At 48.2% G+C, this 12,273-nt stretch overlaps 1 protein-coding gene across 1 annotated transcript in view; it reads right to left on the reverse strand.

Moving 5' to 3' along the window:
• The window catches only part of CPA6 (carboxypeptidase A6), a 116,130-nt gene that overhangs the window by 52,680 nt on the left and 51,177 nt on the right, over window positions 1–12,273 (reverse strand). The window contains exon 2 of the mRNA XM_024207051.3: window positions 346–421. Within this exon, the coding sequence (XP_024062819.1) occupies window positions 346–421 (76 nt within the window). The remainder of the gene's footprint in view (window positions 1–345; window positions 422–12,273) is intronic.

A 12,273-nucleotide genomic window follows, 5' to 3' on the forward strand; every position in this document is an offset into this window, starting at 1 on the left:
CTTGTGATAAGCTGATGCAATGGCACTAGGTACAAACAAGTGAAAACTTTGATTTCCCTGCTTTTATTTTCCTTTTTTATTTTTTATTTTTAAGGTGGGGGAATCTTTTATTTGTAATAGTTGTAAAGAGTTTGAGCTTGGCTGAAATGGGGATTCTTGCCACTCTATTTTAGGCTGAGGCCTCCACTCTTTCTTGTGCTTCCTCTCCTTTCTCCACACGTATTTTCAGTTGAATGTAACCCAGGATTTGAAACAGTCACCCCGGGTGAAAGGCACATGAATTAACCCATTAAAGGCAGCCCTCAAGAAGAGCACTTGTATTGAAACCACAAAGCGCGAACTCACCGTAAGCTGGTGAAATATGGCATTCAGTGCTTGTGCTTCTCTCTCGCTCTCCGGAACAAGCCGTATTACTTTATCCCTGTTGGTAAGAGAACATTGAATTGAAGCTTTAAGGATTTGTTTCAACAACAGGACCCAGAAATAAGTCTATCATTTACAGTCCATATTCATTTTGTCTCTTTCTAAATACTATTAAAATAACAGGTGCATCAGAAATCTGCTTTCAAACCTGACCCTACTTAACTGTGCACTTCCCAAGTCCAAGAAGTAAGCTGATTGTAGGTGGGGATGGCAGCATCTATTAAGGTTTCCCAACACTTCTCATTATAAGACCCTGTTTTCAATTGCTTATATCTTTGCCAAACTTAAACCGTATGGGCTGAAATTTTCCATGATATGGGTCTGCTTCAGGCTGAATTTTTCTGGAAAACTTTAGCCAAAATGGTACAGACATTTCTGAGAATGAGGATAGGGAATAACACACTGTTTTGCTAGTGTTAAAAAAATTCTGTCAGCCTTTTCTTTGCAAAGCTCTAGAGCCCCCATTCTGCACAGCAGGGACTTGACATTTGGCCTTTGTGTTACAAATGTGCCTTGTGCCAGCCCCATAAAAATCCGCTTAAATGTGGCCAGTTGAAAGACTGCAGTTCACACATGCTCAGTACTGACTTCTTAGATTTTAGCAGCTTAATTGCCTGAAGATTCCACCTGCACTGAGCATGCTCCGGTTGGGACTGAGCATGACTTTTCTTGCAGTTGTTGCCCTTGGCTACTGCAGACCAGGCTGGGTCTGGATCTGCGTACCTGAATTGAGAGCAGGGAGACTGTCTCTTCTGTGCTCTCGCTAACAATCCTGTTCAGCCCAGACACATGGAGGAAGCAGCCTGATTAAGATGCAGAGGGGACAAGAGCTGGTCCTGCAGGGGTGAATTCTTGGGGAAAAGGAGTGCCAGGAGAAAAGGGGCAAGAGAAACTGGGAATAGGAGTTGGTGCAAGGAGGCAGGAGGGAGAGTCTACACAAGTGAGACTAGGACTTACTGTGTGAGGAGACTGAGACCAAGATGAGAGGGGTGAGGAGAATGGGGCTATTCTTTGAATCATACATGCCTTTGCTGTAATATATGGTGTGGTCTGTTTGGGGGGAAGTGTGTGATGAGCCTAGCAGTCTGCTGAGCAAGGCTGAGAGCTTCTTAATGAGACTTTGAGCCCTAATCCCTTCATGATCCACTAACCCAGGAGTGGGCAAACTTTTTGGCCCGAGGGCCACATCTTGGTGTGGAAATTGTATGGCAGGCCATGAATGCTCACAAAATTGGGGGTTGGGGTGTGGGTGGGGGTGAGGGCCCCTGCTGTGGGTGTGGGCTCTGGGGTGGGGCCAGAAATGAGGAGTTCAGAGTGCGGGAGGGGGCTCCGGGCTGGGGTAGGGGGTTGGGAGGTGGGGGGGGGGGGGAGGGGGATCGGGGCGGGGGCAGGGGGTTGGGGCATGGGAGGAGGTCGGGGTGCAGGCTCGGGGCAGCGCTTACCTCAAGCAGCTCCCAGAAGCAGCAGTATGTCCCCCATCCGACTCCTATGCGGCGGCACGGCCAGGCAGCTCTGTGCACTGCCCCGTCCACAGGCACCGCCCCTGCAGCTCCCATTGGCTGCAGTTCCTGGCCTATGGGAGCTGCAGGGGCGGCGCTTAGGGCAGGGACAGCATGTGGAGCCTCCTGGCTGCCCCTACGCATAGGAGCTGGAGCGGGGACATGCCACTGCTTCTGGGAGCCACAAGGAGTGGGGCAAGCCCCCAACCCCGCTCCCCGGCTCAAGCACTGGAGCAGGGCAAGCCCAGGATCCCGCTCCCCGGATGCGGTCCCGGGCCATAGTTTGCCCACCCCTGCACTAACCCTTAATCAGGGGGCAGGGCTATTCTGGTACAACAGGAGTTTAAAAAGCCAGCTCCTAAGCAACCGGAAGAGCTAGTGAAGAGGGAAGTTTTGCGACGGAGTTTAGAGAGGGAGTGTGAGAGCCAGATTACACCCAACATTCTCTAAACTAAGGTCAATAAATACCCCTCCCACTGCCCCAAAAAAACAAAACAAAAAGCTGCGGGAGTAAAAAGAAAATGCAGGCAGAAGTCCAGTAGCAGACTGGGGGGTATTGAGTTTATTTCACTGAATGCAGCATGTGTGATTACCTGCCTTGTGGACAGGTAGCATATGTGTACATTCGGTGCAAGGAGCTCATGGCACTCAGACAAGACATCTAGACAGGCTTATGTGCAGTGCTGGGGATGAGCCAGTGGTCATGGTACATGGTACGTGTACCAATGACATAGGGAAAGATAGGAGAGAGGTCATGGAGGCCAAATTTAGGCTGCTAGATAAGAGACTAAAGTCCAGGACCTCTATGGTAGCATTCTCTGAAATGCTTCCAGTTTCACATGCAGGGCCAGTTAGACAGGCAGAACTGCAGGGTCTCAATGCGTGGATAAGATGATGGTGTAGAGAGGAGGGGTTTGGGGAAACTATTGGGAACGGAAGGATGGGCTCCACCTAAACCAAAACGGAACCAGATTGCTGGCATGTAAAATTAAAAAGATCATAGAGGAGTTTTTAAACTAAGACGTGTGGGAAAGCTGACAGGTCCAGAGTAGAACATGGTTTGGACAGAGACACCCCATAGGTAGGGGTGAAAGTGAGCCGGTACAGGTCAGTACAGTGTAAGAAGCCCATACCGGCCTACAAGCTTTAACATCCGCGTCCCTTTTGCCTCCCCCATCAGCGGCCCTACCGGTAGGGTCCGTACCAGCAGGGCCTCTGACGGGGGGAAAGGGGCAGCAATGTTAAAGCGCTGCCGTGGCAAAGGACCCTGCTTAAAGCGCTGCTGTCATTGCCCCTTTTGCCCCCCCAGCCGCCGACGGGGTGGGAGGGCAAAGGGAGCAGCTGTCCCGGGGACGGCGATTTAAAAGGGCCTGGGGCTCCGGCCACCGCCACTGGCACTGTGGCAGCAGCTGGAGCCCCAGGCCCTTTAAATCGGCACTGGAGCCCTGGGTGGCGCAGGCCAGGCAGTGCGGATGGGCTGGCTGTGGGACGCTGACCCCCCCCAGCTCTGCCTCTTCTGCCGGAGGCCCCGCCCATTCCGGGGGCCAGAGCCAGCCCTGTACCGGTAAGTCTACGGAGTTACTTTCACCCTGCATTGATTACTTTTCACTTATCAACACTGAATTTCATTTGCCATTTTGTTGTCCAGTCATGCAGTTTTGTGAGATCCCTTTGTAACTCTTTGAAATCTGCTTTGGACTTAACTATCTTGAGTAATTTTGTATCATCTGCAAACTTTGGCACTTCACTGTTTTCACCTTTTTCTAGATCATTTATGAATATGTTGAACAGCACTGGTCCTAGTGCAGATCTCTGGGGGACACCACTATTTACCCATCTCCATTCTGAAAATTGATCATTTATTCCTACTCTTTGTTTCCTGTCTTATAACCAGTTACTGATTCATGAGAGGACCTCTGACTGCCAGATGCTGGGACTGGACGTCAGGGGATGGATCACTTGAAAATTGTCGTGTTCTGTTCATTTCCTTTGAAGCACCTGGCATTGGCCACTATTGTAAGGCAGGATAGTGGGCTGGTCTGACTCAGTATGGCCGTTCTTATGGGGTTTTTTTTTCTATTACTTCTGCATTTCTCCCCTCGCCTTGTTTTTTCCTGAGGCGTTCCAGGATCATGTCTGCTTCCTTATTATCCAGGAAGATTATGCATCAGAGTGGCCTTTGCTGAGGGGCATTGTGGTTCCAAAGTAGATGTGAACCCAGATGCCTAACTGTAGTCTCTGGAGCTTCCCAGAATAGTGTATTCAATTGGTCTCAGATGGGTCACCAGAAAGTGAGGGGCGGGGGATGAGTGCTACCTTCAGAGCATGCTCCCAACTTCTGCCCAGCTCAATTGTCAGGGACTAACTTAGGTTTCCAAATGTGATGTACTGTCACTAGAATACGGGGCAGGCTTGTCCCTGCTACAGGACTGCTTTATCTGTATCTGTGTAAATAGTTATTTAACAGAAAAGGTGCCAGTCGAATATGTGGATAGTGCCTGGGTTCCATAGGACCAATAAGTGGTGGTGGTGTGCAGTGCAAATGGCTTTCTCTAGCTGCTCTTTACACCATCTCTTACCAGACCCTTCTTCCTTTGTGAATGACTCTTCCTCCTTTTGTCTCTTCTCTCCCTTCACCATCTGTTCCTTTCAGTTTGTCTCTATCTCCTTGTTTCTCTTTCCACCCTTTCATTTTGGCAACATCCCTGCTGAGCATTCCTTGTACTGCGGACCCAAGTCCTGACATCCTTATTCAGGCAAAGCCCCCAGTGACTTCAAAGGGTTCTGTCTGACTCTAAGGTTTGGCCTATAGTTCCACTAGTGCCAGTACTATTTAAAAAAATGAACCTGGCTCAGTTTCACTCTGCTTCTGTTGACACCACTGGCTCTGTGTGGTGTGCTGGAATAGCAAAGGGGTAATCTTAGACAGGGGTTCTCCTGCTTGACAGTGCTAAAAATTGGGAAGAAGAGGTGGCAGGGGTTTGGGAAAATTACCCAAAGTTTAACTTTCCAGACAGATGAGAGAGAAGGATATTTTACAAACGGGTATGAACCTCGGAGTACTAGGAAGGCTGCACTGTATTAAGGGAAATACGTTACCCAACTTCACTTACTGTATTGCACTAATTCTCTTTGCTATCACTCACTTCTTTCTAAATATCAAATAGTTATTTAAAAGAGTACTGGACAGACAGGTCTACTGTGTACACAGGACAGCTACTGTAGGACTGAACTGCTTAAAGGTTATGTGCAGAGACTGACTAAAATCTCCACTGGCTGAATGTAAATTAAATAATAAACATTTATCGCTAGTTTCTGGAAGTACTGGGGAGAGGCAGAACATATGGAACAATGATTTCAAATGTAAAATAGTTAAATCTGGATTCAGTAGTTGTTACAACTCAGAGTGAACTGATATTATTTAGGTGTGGTTTTCCTTTTCTTTAAAGGACTAACATGTGTAGTCTAAACTGTCTTTTGGATCTGGCTCAGTGGCTATGTCATGCCCGACTTGATTAAAGACCTGCCAGAGAAGGGAAAATATCAATGGTGACATGGCTGGTTGTGACAGATTAATTGCTTGATACATTGCTGGAAAATTGCTGTGGCCAGGGCTTCTCCTAGAAAGTGCAAAGAAAGCACTTTAGCGTACTTCATACTGTCAGGTTTTTATGAAATGATGGATAATCCAACCTAGCAATCCAGTTTCATTTTTGTGAATGTAAGATGCAAAGTGACAATGAATTCCTGAAAACAGTATTTTAATACCAGCTTTTATAGCCAAGTCAAAAGGCTCAGTAATTCTCAAGAAGCATTCCAGCATTGTCCTTCTGAAAAAGAGCACAGGTATCAGACTCTGCAGTGCACCTAATACCTACCCATCTGTAGTGGGGCAACGACTCACCGGTGCAGCACCTCCTGCTGGTCGTCCTGGGAATCGTCCAGCCCAGAGCACCCTCTACAGGCCAGTGTCTTGCCTGCAGTCCCCCCGCAGTCTGGGTCCCTCCCCCAGAGGAACCCCCAACCCTCTATCCCCACCTTGCCTCAGTGGCTACTGCCAGTCACCATCTAGCCCCCACTCCCTGGGGCAGACTGCAGTCTATAAACCACTCATCATCAGCAAGGAGGGTTGGACCAGCTGCCTCTGCCTATCTCTAGGCTGCCCCTCTGCAGCCTGGGGCTTTGCTAGGCTGGAGCTCCCCAGCTCTCTCCGCCCTTCCCCAGCACTGCTCCACCCTAGGTACCCTCCTCAGCTTCCCAGGCAACCAGATCCTTCTCTCTCAAGGAAACTAGCGGGAGTGTTTTCTGCTGCTTCAGGCCCACAGCCCTCTTATAAGGGCCAGCTGGGCCCTGATTAAGCTGACCACAACTATGGCTGCTTTCCCAATCAGCCTAGCTTTCCCTACTGCAGCCCTCTCCAGGGCTGCTTTACCTCCTTCAGGCAGGAGCGGGGTGATCACCCTGTTACACCATCAAAGCAAGCAGTCCCGAGGCTGATTTTTGGCTCCAGATCCTTTGTACTAACAACAAATCAAAATGTTCTATTAAATACTTTCTATGCAATCACCCTTACTATAACACAATGCATTTAATGTAGGGATTCAAAAGTCTACCACGCATACCAGCCAGACAACTAAATCTATCAGCCATGGGTTGATGTGGGAGATATATGGTGGATCTATCAATAAGCCTCATAGTCAATGCCATGGTGAGATTCCCAGCATGTACCCCTAGTTGCTGAGAAGAGGGAGGTGTTCAGGGATGATTATCTGAGTGTGATCTCTGGACTCTACTAGAGAGCTCCATCTTTCATATTGACCTCTGGAGAGTGGATGTCTGATAATATGAAAATCCTTTCCCTAGTCTGGCTGTTGGAAGAGAGAAACATCTGGTTTTTTACTTCTTTGCCCTCCTGGATGCTCTGAATCCCCTGCCTTTTTGGGGGGCAGGGAGCTCCTCTCCCCTATGAATAGTTCCAGTGTTGACCTTAGATTCCCCAAGCAACAATACACAGAAATTGATATGATTCTGGTCAGTTTCACGGCTGCACAAGAGCTTCAGATTAGTGAAACTAAACAGAGTGATGTTCATTACATATTTGAAAATCTATGAACAAAAGAGATGCTGGAACTGTCTGCCGATTCAGGAAGTTGGCAATCCATTGATTTATGTTGCAAGGTTATCTCTCAGGGGGTAGCCGTGTTGGTCTGTATCCACAAAAACAACAAGGAGTCCGGTGGCACCTTAAAGACTAACGGATTTATTTGGGCATAAGCTTTCGTGGGTAAAAAACCCCAGCATCTGAAGAAGTGGGTTTTTTACCCACGAAAGCTTATGCCCAAATAAATCCGTTAGTCTTTAAGGTGCCACCCGACTCCTTGTTGTTTTTAAGGTTATCTCTGTAAGCATAAGGGCTAGAAACATCTTTTTTTAAACAAACAAACAAGAAAACTTATATTTTGCAGAAATTGATGGTGTAGGACCTTACACTTACCAGGACAAGTTGTCCATTTACCAGTGGGGAACAGGCGAGTGGAATTTTCAAACTATGATTTAATGGGCTGAACTGAACTTGTGTAAACACAACTGAAGGCATTTGCATACCCTTCTAAGCAAACAGCAATACATTAAATGAACTGACTAGAAGAGACTGGTGGATGAGGAGCAGAATCCAGGCCTTTGGCTTCCCTGGAGAGTGCTCTGCTACTGAGCAAAATGAATAGCTCTGTTAGCTGATGCCAGCTCTAAACACCTTTTTTCCTTTTTTCCCCTCTCTAAGAACAGTATAGAAAATGATGGTCTGTGTTTGGACTATGTGGGATGTGCTCTGTATAGCAAATGTCTGCAAAGACAGATATTCCCCCCCCCCCCCGATGTGAGAATAGAGTTATGTTGACCACTTTGAACAGACCAGGCAGATTCAGTGAAATAGTACTGCATAATATACACACATGTGGAAACTTTTCTGCTGGAGAGACAGGACATTAACTTCATTTATGTCATTTTCACATTTCCTGGAGGAAAATTTTTTTGTTGTTTTTTGTGTCTAGTGCCAACTCTGATCAGAGCCCCCTGCAAAACATATTTACACAGCAATACCAGTACAATTCTTTAGATATGGTTTGAGGGACAGCATGTTATGAATCAAAAGCCTAAGGAGATATTCTAAATGAAAATAAAATCCTACTTAAAAGTATTTGTTCCTAATTGGACAACGAAGAATGATAGCTTTGAAATGATTTGGTTGTTACAAAACTACTACACACAACTGGTTATGCAAGACAGGAGGTGCAAGATTGAAAGATGCATACGAAAAAATATTTACCCTGTGGGAGTCTCGAAGGGAATATACACGATTCAACTGTGATAAAATGACCAGTTGCTTCATTCCTTTTCTCCCTGTACTAAACACTTTTGCTTGACAAAATCCTAAGAAAAATTGTCTGCTTTGGAATTACTTTGTATCTTTCAGTTATTGGCACAAAGAGTTTCAGAAATAGATTAGATTTAAAATAAGTACTCTATATAACTGCTCTGTAGGAGTACTCTTTTTTTAATCTTAATTTAATTTTAGCCCAAGGCCAGTGCTTGGAAAAGGTTACTGGTCCTAAAAATATTGGTACTGGTCCACCAAAGTTTCTTCTAGCCCCAACAGGTCATGAAATAGGGCCTTTAAAGTGTGCGTATCATCTAATTTAACACAATTCATTGCAGTATTTTTGCTCAGCTACGTATTATCAACTGTATAAAGATTCAGAAATTTCACGAAGTGTTAGAGTATTACCGTCTTCTATACCTTTGTTTCCCAAATCCTGGGTCAGCCATACACTAGTTCAGCCCCCCGGCATGAGTTAGAAAAGCTTGTAGACTGCTCTAAATTATGCTGATTGACAATGTCCCCAAGGAACAGTTACGGGAGCCAGGGATTGCAAGGATGCCTGGCTGCTGTAGCCTAGCCCTTTTCTCCTGGGTAGGCCCCTTTATGCTCCTTGCAGGGAAAAGTGTGTTACATAGCAGCCTCTCTATACCATTGGAGATTTCCCCATGAGGTGATTCTTCCATGACAATAAGAACAGGAGTACTTGTGGCACCTTAGGCCTGGTCTACACTAGGCTTTTATGTCGAATTTAGCGCCGTTATATCGAATTAACCCTGCACCCGTCCACACCAGGAAGCCATTTAGTTCGACATAGAGCTCTCTTTAAATCGATTTCTGTAATCCTCCCCAACGAGAGGAGTAGCGCTAAATTCGAAATGGCCATATCGAATTAGGCTAGGTGTGGATGGAAATCGACGCTAATAGCTCCGGGAGCTATCCCACAGTGCACCACTCTGTTGACGCTCTGGACAGCAGTCCGAGCTCGGATGCTCTGACCAGCCACACCCCGGGAAAATTTGAATTCCTTTTCCTGTCTGGGCAGTTTGAAGCGCAGTTTCTGTTTGGACACCGTGGCGAGCTCAGCAGCAGTGGCAACGATGCAGAGCTCTCCAGCAGAGATGGCCGTGCAATCCAATAGAAAGAGGGCCCCAGCATGGACGGATCAGGAAGTCTTGGATCTCATCGCTGTGTGGGGAGATGAGTCCGTGCTTTCCGAGCTGCGCTCCAAAAGACGGAATGCAAAGACCTATGAGAAGATCTCTAAAGCCATGGCAGAGAGAGGCTACAGCCGGGATGCAACGCAGTGCCGCGTGAAAATCAAGGAGCTGAGACAAGGCTACCAGAAGACCAAAGAGGCAAACGGACGCTCTGGATCCCAGCCCCACACATCCCGTTTCTACGAGGCACTGCATTCCATCCTAGGTGCGGCCGCCACCACTACCCCACCCCTGACCATGGACTCTGAGGATGGGATATTGTCCGCGGCCGGTTCCTCCGACATGTTAGCGGACGGGGAAGATGGAGAAGGAGATGAGGAGGACGAGGCAGTCGACAGCGCTGGCACCGCTGATTTCCCCGACAGCCAGGAGCTCTTCATCACCCTCACAGAGATCCCCTACCAACCGTCCCCCGCCGTTACCCCAGACACAGATTCAGGGAAAGGATCAAGCAGTAAGTGTTTTAAATATCTAAACATTTATTTACAACATAACTGGCATATTTAAAATATTAACAGTAGCTAAAGTGCTTTAAAACATGTAAACATTTATTTGCAACAAAACAGGAAGATTGAAAATATTAACAGTGGGTAAAGTGCTTCAAAACATGTAAACAGGAAAGTCAAACAAAAGGGGAATCAGTGCAAAGTGTGTCATGATTAGTCTGTGTTTGGGCGCCTCAATATATAGTCCGAACCATTTTCAAAAAATTGCACAATGTCCGCTTCATGATTATAGTGCCCAAAACCCTGCAGTCATTTGTCCCTCCAAGGGCACCTAAGCCAAGAACTGGTCAATGTAACCGGGGATAGAGGCGACATCCTCCGGGGAGAACTCCTCATACACCTCCTGCAGGTGTTTTTCCAGCCTCATCAGCAGGTTCCTGGGCAGGGAGAGCTTATTAGGCCCCCCATGGTAGGACACGTTTCCCTGCCACAACGCCAGCAGGTACTCCGGGATCATGGCCTTGCAGAGCAGCGCAGCAAATGGCCCCGGTTTCTGCAGGCTGTCACGAAGCATCCGCTCCTTCTGGCTCGCAGAGACCTTCAGGAGGGTGATGTCTGGCATGACTCCCTGCTGTGAATTAGGTAGGGGAAAGTTAGTATTGGGACTGCTTGCCCGTCCCTTTACAGAACTGCAACCGCCGGTTTACAGCCACGCGGTTTACAGCAGCGAGGGGGTGGGACAGGGCCAGAGTTCATGCTTGCAGGATTGCTGCCAGCAGAGACTCGCATTGCTTTCTATGTGAAAGGAGGCCAGTGCCACTCTTAAAGTTTTAAGCGGCCACAAGTCTACGGCTTACCATGTTTGCCATCTAGACAAAGTCCGGTGTCCAGCCCTGCTCCTCAGCTCGCCACAGCAAGACCGCAGGCACGGTAGGCGAGGGCCGAAAATTCGACCTTGTCCTCAGTGCGCGTGTGATAGGTGCTCTGCATGGTCTTGTTCACAGAGAAAGACTATGTTCTCTGTTCACAGATACATTGCTCTGTCTCAGGAATTCACTCCCTTTTTCCAATTCCCACAGCCACATCTGCCCAGAGGCTAGCGCACATTAGGAGGAGGAAGAAGAGGACACGGGAAGACATGTTTGCTGAACTAATGGCATGCTCCCGAGCACAGGCAGCCCAGCAGACACAGTGGAGGGAGAACTTGTCCCAAATGCACCGGGCAAACATTGAACGGGAGGAGAGGTGGCGACAGGAGGACAGGCAGGCTACTCAAACGCTGCTTGGACTAATGAGGGAGCAAACGGACACGCTCCGCCGCCTTGTGGATGTTCTGCAGGACCGGAGGCAGGAGGAGAGAGCCCCGCTGCAGTCTCTCTGTAACTGCCCTGCCCCGCCACCAAGTCCCATACCCCCCTCACCCAAAGTCCAAACACGGAGGGGTGGAAGGGGCCGTGAAAAATTTCACTCCACCCCTGCGGACTGCTCTACCACTAGAAGGCTCTCATTCCCCAAAATTTGAAAAGTCCTTTCCTACCCGCCTCACACAAGACCCCGTCCAAGTTTCACCCCCCCGTTCCATGTGCGGTTGTTAATAAAGAATACGTTTCTGTTCATTTCTGTTTCCATCCTCTTCTTTTGGAGGGGAGTCTGTCTGAAGGGGGGGAAGGGGCTTGGTCATTGGACAGGACAGTCACCTTTAGCAGGGGGCAGGTGCAGCAGCAGGGCACATATACAGTGCAGTGACTAGTTATCCTGGTCAGTCTGGGAGGTGGTTTTCATGTTTTGTGTGGTGGGGGCGGTGGTGTTGCTCTGTGACTTGGTGGCGGGGGAGGGCAGTTACAGATCTTATGCAGCGGTCCTTACCCTGGATCACAGAGCCGCGCAGCAGGGGATCTGTAACCCTCCTCCCCCTGCAAGACAGTCACATAGCCGACACATACACGCAGTCCCGGCCAGGAGGGCTGGCAGGCTCCGTTGAAACAACCAGTCCACCACCGCGGAGCCTGTCATTCCTGGAGTTTAGAAGCATCATTTGCATCACAACACTAAACCCGCCCCCCGCCACAGTCTGCGTCCCAGGTTTAAAACATTCCCGCGAAAACAGTAATAAAGACAATGGTGTCCATTAACAAAACAGAACAGATTTTATTTTTTGGGAAGGGGGTGAAGGGGGTATGTGATTGGAGAGGATAGTCGACGGCAACTGGGTAAAGAAACGGGGGCAAGTTCTGCTTCTGTGTCCACAAACTTAAAAGTCACTGGGTACCCTGCTCAGCCTTGAAACTGGCTTTCAAAGCCTCCCGGAT

Source organism: Terrapene carolina, unplaced genomic scaffold (assembly GCF_002925995.2).
Source record: "Terrapene carolina triunguis isolate 2854851 unplaced genomic scaffold, T_m_triunguis-2.0 Scaffold58, whole genome shotgun sequence".
Lineage (NCBI taxonomy): Eukaryota > Metazoa > Chordata > Testudines > Emydidae > Terrapene > Terrapene triunguis.